The 6,040-nt window shown below is 42.0% G+C and overlaps 1 protein-coding gene across 1 annotated transcript in view; it reads right to left on the bottom strand.

Annotated features, from left to right (window-relative positions):
- ANKUB1 (ankyrin repeat and ubiquitin domain containing 1) overlaps positions 1-2,796 on the bottom strand; it is a 38,494-nt gene extending 35,698 nt beyond the window's left edge. Inside the window, 2 exon segments of the mRNA XM_004379194.3 lie at positions 763-906; positions 2,707-2,796. Of these exon segments, the coding sequence (XP_004379251.3) occupies positions 763-906; positions 2,707-2,796 (234 nt within the window).
- Between the last annotated feature and the right edge of the window lie 3,244 nt (positions 2,797-6,040).

Here is a 6,040-nt window from a genome sequence, read left to right as displayed (position 1 = left end):
CGTCCCGATTACCGTCGCCGCTGCGACAAATTGGAGTCAAATCTATGGCAACTGACTTTACTGTCTTATAAGCGGAAAAGGCTTCTCCATTGTATGTATGGAGCCCTGGTGGCGTAGTGGTTAAGAGCTCAGCTGCTAACCAAAAGGTGGGCAGTTTGAATCCACCAGCCACTCCTTGGAAACCCTGTAGGTCAGTTCTACTCTGCCCTGTGGGGTTGCTGTGAGTTGGAACTGCCTACACCACACCTACCAACAACAGCATTGTATGTACACCTACTGCATGAATTGTTACTCTGGCAGGCTTTGGATGCAGAAACTGTCTTTACATTCTTATTGTTACTGAGAATTTCTTCCCCTTCCTCACTCCACCGCCCCTAATCATTGTGGGCCCATGAGAGTAACCTAATCCTTTTTCTCCCATATCAACGCTCTAGATCTGCCCGCTGGCTTTGTTCCAGTATTGGCTTGCGATAAGCTCTGTGATGACTGGAAGCTTCTGTGATGACTGGAAGCAGGCAGCTAGAGGGTGAGAGGAAGGAGGGAGGAGAAGAGGAAAAAGAGGGGAACCCGATCCAGTCTCCACTCCTTACTTACTTCCCCCTGCAGCATAGATCTTGCATAGGAGCCGGCACACCAGTGGAAGACAGAAGGGAAGAAGGAAAAACCCCTTTCTAAATAACGAAATTACTTTCGTTGAGTTATCTGAAACTTTGTTCAAAATGAGGTAGACAACTTGGACAAATGCTATTCTGATCATCATACCTTAACAAAGCATTTGAGAGTGGAACAAAAAGATATCCCAACATCAGCAATACTCCAGCTGTCTTTTAGGGCTGCTCCAGCATACATCAACTCCAGATACCGCCTTCCTTGCTCATCTTCAGAGAGAGGAATGTGGAAATAATCCTTAAAAATCAAAATACCATATTATGAAAATACTACATCTCTACCATCACTACACTGGAGGGAGCCCTGGTGGCACAGCGGTTAAGAGCTCGGCTGCTAACCAGTCGGTCGGCAGTTCAAATCCACCAGGCACTCCTTGGAAACCATATGAGGCAGTTCTACTCTGTCCTATAGGGTCACTATGAGTCGGAATAGGCTTGACGACAATGGGTTTCTAACATTACTAGACCAATGATAAAATCCTTTGTCTTTCACTGAGCATAATTTTTTGAGACAGAGGGAAGAAGTGTTAGAGAAGGGCTCTTAACTTGGAAATATAGAGACCTCCGCAAAATTCGAAGGATAGAATTGAGATGGGGAAAACTTACATTTTTATTTTTATTAACTCTAAATGAAATCGAGATTTTCTTTCAATTATACACGCAGGTGACAAACCAAAGTAGCAGTCTTCGGTCATGCCTGTGACTCTGTCACCAAAAGAAATCACAGATATTTTCATATCATATTACAGCTGCTGCAGACATCTCAAAATATTGTGTATACTGATCACTGCTTTGCAATTACGAGTTATTAGATGCACTGCTAGAACTTGTTAGTTAATGTGTTAATAAAGAAGCCCAGGTGTCACTAAGTGACACATTTTTTTTTTAATATTTGAAAATTGTATTTCAATATAACTGGTTTGTTTTTCATCCTCCATATTTTACTTTGTGCATTTAAAGACATTCTTAGAAGGAGCCCATAGGCTTCACTGGATTGACAAAGGTATCCGTGGCACGTGAAGATGAAGATGCCCTCTGTTAGAAGGTCTAGATTTCAGGGATCACAGCAACCCACTGAGTATCATGTAACTGTGCTTCAATGAGTGCTCCTTGGCAAATAGAAATGACTACCTCCACCTGAAACGCAATTTTGTGGTTTAAAAAACCCAAAACCCACTGCCGTCGAGTTGATTCCGACTCAAAGCGTCCCTATAGTACAGAGTAGAGCTGCCCCATAAGGTTTCCAAGGAGTGCCTGGTGGATTCCAACTGCCGACCTTTTGGTTAGCAGCCATAGCTCTTAACCACTACGCCACCCGGGTTTCCATTTTGTGGTCAAGACCCAAATATTTGTCTAATTCCCCGTGTTAGAGTGAATATTTATAAGGCATTTATAAGGAAGATAAAAAATAAAAAAAAACGTTGCCATTGAGTCAATTACAACTCATAGCAACCCTATAGGACAGAGTAGAACTGTCCAACAGTGTCTGCCCTCAGATTGTTTCTTATTCTGATTCTGTGATCTAGGTATAATGGTCAGCCTCTATGGGCTTCAGTTTCTCCTGATGCAACAAAGAAGTGGCCTAGAAACTCTCTAAAGTCCTCTGCCACTCTTTATAATTGCTTGCTCAGCAAGCGAGGCATAGATCTGAAGACAGACATACTCCACTTTATAGCCTAGAGTTAGTGTCCTGTTTTAGTCCTTTTATGAAGAATTGCAGTAATACTACCTGGCCCATGCACAACCCACAATTTTCCCAAAGAGAACTGAAACTTTTTTTTTTTTCCCTGAGAATTTACTGGCTTGGCTTGCTTCCTGTCCAACCCTCCAATGTTACTATCTTCATATCAAGCTATCATGGAAGCAGATAATGATATTTTCAAAGAGTTTTAGTTCCCTGTTGTTGTTAGGTGCCGTCAAGTCAATTTTCAACTCATAATAATAGATCCAATAGTATCTCTACCCTATGTACATTTTTAACTTTGCTGCATAGTTAAAATTAATACACATCTCACTGGTTCAGAGACGAAGTACATACCTTTATCATCAGCTTGACAGCCTCCACAGTTTCATCTGCTGAAACATCGAACGGCTCAAAAGATCCCTCAAAGGCTATGAAAATCCTCATGGTGTAACTGCCTTCTCAAAAAGTTCTTTTTTCAAAGATGCTGATGGATAGTTAGAAATATTCCAATTCAAGGACAAAAATGACAGCCAGAGACGCCGTCACTGTCACTGCCAAAGGTGAGATGAGAGAATACGAGGCAACAAGTCCAGCAGTATCACAGCATCAGGCAACGCGGACAGCAGCTATGTCTCGGCAAACGTTTCTCTGTTTGAAGGCAGGAGTCAACAGCCAGCTTGTTCCTATATTACGGAAACCAGCAAACTTGACACCGGTTGAGGCAAGCGTGAACAAGCTTCAAACACGTAGCACAAGAAGGCCACACATAAATTACACTTCTGCGATGGGACCCCCACTGACTGATTCTTGAGTCCGTATTTGGTCAAGTACGGCTGATTGAAGGACCTTTCCGAATAGATATTTGATTGGGATGCACGGGTACAGGGTGAAGCAAAACAGACTTGATTTTATTGAATGTGGTAATCCTGAAAGTTCTCTGTAAATAACTGAGCCAAAGCATTCTGGTTTCCGTAACGACTCTGTGTACTGGTTTCCCAGCGGTGTTTCTAATCCTGCCACAGGGTACAGAACAATACCCACTTGCACCAAGGAGATGAATGTGTAGGCAAATGACTGTGGCTTTCCCTTGCCATCTCTGCATAATGGAATCAGCTGAGCAGCAACACAGTGTAGCTGGTATTTCTTTTGGTCCTTGCTTTTATGCTGTTTAGAACAATTTACCATTGTTATCTCCTTCAGCCTCCCTTAGGGTTGGTGGAAAATATTTCAAACCCCACTCAGTAAGTGAGTGAAGATACCAAGCACCATTACTCAAGCTCATAGAAAAAGCGTTTTACTGGAACTTAATTCTAGGACCCTCCTCTGAAATCCGTCCGTACGATGTACCTGGTTTAAGGCTATTACATCTGATCATTTTTTTCACATATATAAATCTTTTTTCTCCTTGAAATTCCTGCTGACCTGGGGCAGAGTCTTCATCTTGCATTTCTTTTTATGCTTAAAAAAAAATGTATTGTAGGGGAAAAAAATACATATACATAAAACTATAAATGGAGCCCTGGTGGTGCAGTGGTTAAGAGCTCAGCTGCTAACCAAAAGGTGGGCAGTTCAAATCCACCAGCTGCTCCTTGGAAACCCTATGGGGGCAGTTCTACTCTGTCCTATAGGGTCGCTATGAGTTGGAATTGACTCAACAGCAATGGATTTTTTTGTTTTTATAGCAATAAATAGCCATTTAACCTTTTTTAAGAGTACATTTCAGTGATATTAATTCCATTCACCATGTTGTATCTTCATCACCACTACCTGTTTCCAAAAGTTTTTCATCACCCCAGACAGAAACTCAGTACTCCTTCACAATAACTCTCATTCCTTCCTACCCCCAGTCCTTGGGAACCACTAAGAAACTTTGGTTCCTATGCATTTGCCTCTTCTAGATATTTCATATAAGCGGAATCAGACAATATCTGTCTTTCTGTGTCTGACTTATTTCACTCACAATAACGTTTTCAAGGTTCATTTGTGTCATAGCATGTATCAGAATGTCATTTCTTTTTAAGACGGAAGAGCATTCCATTGTATGGATACACCACATTTTGTTTAGCCATTCGTCTGTTGATGAACACTTGGGTTGTTTCCACCTTTTGGCTACTGTGAATAATGCTCAAAGAGCATTGGTGTACAAGTGTCTGAGTCCCTGCTTTAAAGTCTCTTGGGTATATGTCAAGTCTCTTAGATATAGAAGTGGAATTTCTCGGTCATATGTTAATCTTTTGTTTAACTTTTTGAGGAACTACCAAACTGTTTTCCACAGCTCTTTTTATTCTTAACAGTACTTAGCACAATGTAAGTTACGTGATACGTGCTCAGTAGATGTTAACCTGTGGATTGATTCTCTTCTAATTTCCAATCATAATAAATTTTAGAAAACAGAAAATATAAAAAGGGCAAAGGATATCATTGCAAAGCTCACTTCTTTTGTCTCATCTTTTTCAAATGCATCGCAACATGATTATATCTTCTTACGCTGTCAACATTTTGGTAGAAATCTTACTAATGGAGGATGTTGTTAATGTGCCTTGCCGAGAACCCCCCAAGTGCGGTGACTGTTCACTGCACGCATTTCTTCAAATTTGATGGGAGCTGCCTTGCCAGGGGAAGTTATGAACCTCCCTCGATGACTGACTGCTCAGGTGCTGCAAAAGGCCGGCTCTCTTACCTCAACAGGGATAACTCTGCAGGGGATCCCTGCAATTCAGGCCATGGCTAGTCTTCACCTGAGACTACACCCTTGGTCACTGCATTCCTCTTTTCAATCCTGCTTAACTCTCTCCTCTATTTTTTTTTTTTTTTCCTCCCTGAAGAGGAAATAATTGATTTGCATGCAAATCCTGTCCCAGGGTCTGCTTTCAGGAAACGCAACCCAAGACAGAGGATCTTAAACAAGCTTAAGAAATTATAGCCAAGTGATTCGTAGCTTCCTGAAATGCCTGTTTATTTGCACATCTATATTTTTGTACACTGTAGTAGACTTGCCTTTTGGAGTAAATGTCGAACTCAAATGATCCTAAGTGAATACTTTCTTTTATAAGGATCAGCACAAAGCTGGTTCCTATGAGGTGGGGGTTAAAGATGTTCCAAATGTCCAACTTTTCCAAACTGCTGTACCACTCCACCATCTCTAACATCAGCTACTCCCCTACCCCTTCCCAATACTCTCTCTCTGGCCTTTGGGTTCCATAATTCGATGCAACGTCTCACAGAACTCATGAACCATACTTACAATTAAGTGGTTTATTAGGAGAGTAACAGGGCATGACTGGGGATCAGGAATGACTCAGAAGTGACAGGAACAATTCAGGATATAGTTCTTGATCAGGACAGCTTCTTCTCACCCTTTGCTACTGGGCTGTGCTAGGAGCCTTCTCAGGCAAGTGTTACAGCTCTTAGCTCTGTGGGTTGGCGAGCCCCACGGCAGCCATCTTGCACCACTACGCCACGGTCTCTCACTGTCTTCCATGTTACAGCTCCTCCCTCTCTCTCTCCGTATCTCCCTTTAAGCCTAGTGAGATGATAAAACTGACTAATCCCTTTGTTAAGGTTCCATCTACCTTATTCGCATGGTCCACACACAACAAGGGTTCCATGCATCTTATTTGCATTAGTAGCAAGCTGTCCAATCCCCTTGGTGAACCACAAGCACCTTACTTGCATAGTCCCATCCTAT

This window comes from Trichechus manatus, unplaced genomic scaffold (genome assembly GCF_000243295.1).
Source record: "Trichechus manatus latirostris isolate Lorelei unplaced genomic scaffold, TriManLat1.0 scaffold00062, whole genome shotgun sequence".
NCBI lineage: Eukaryota > Metazoa > Chordata > Mammalia > Sirenia > Trichechidae > Trichechus > Trichechus manatus.
The sequence above is the reverse complement of the archived record's forward strand: the minus strand, read 5'-3'. Positions and strand labels throughout refer to the sequence as shown.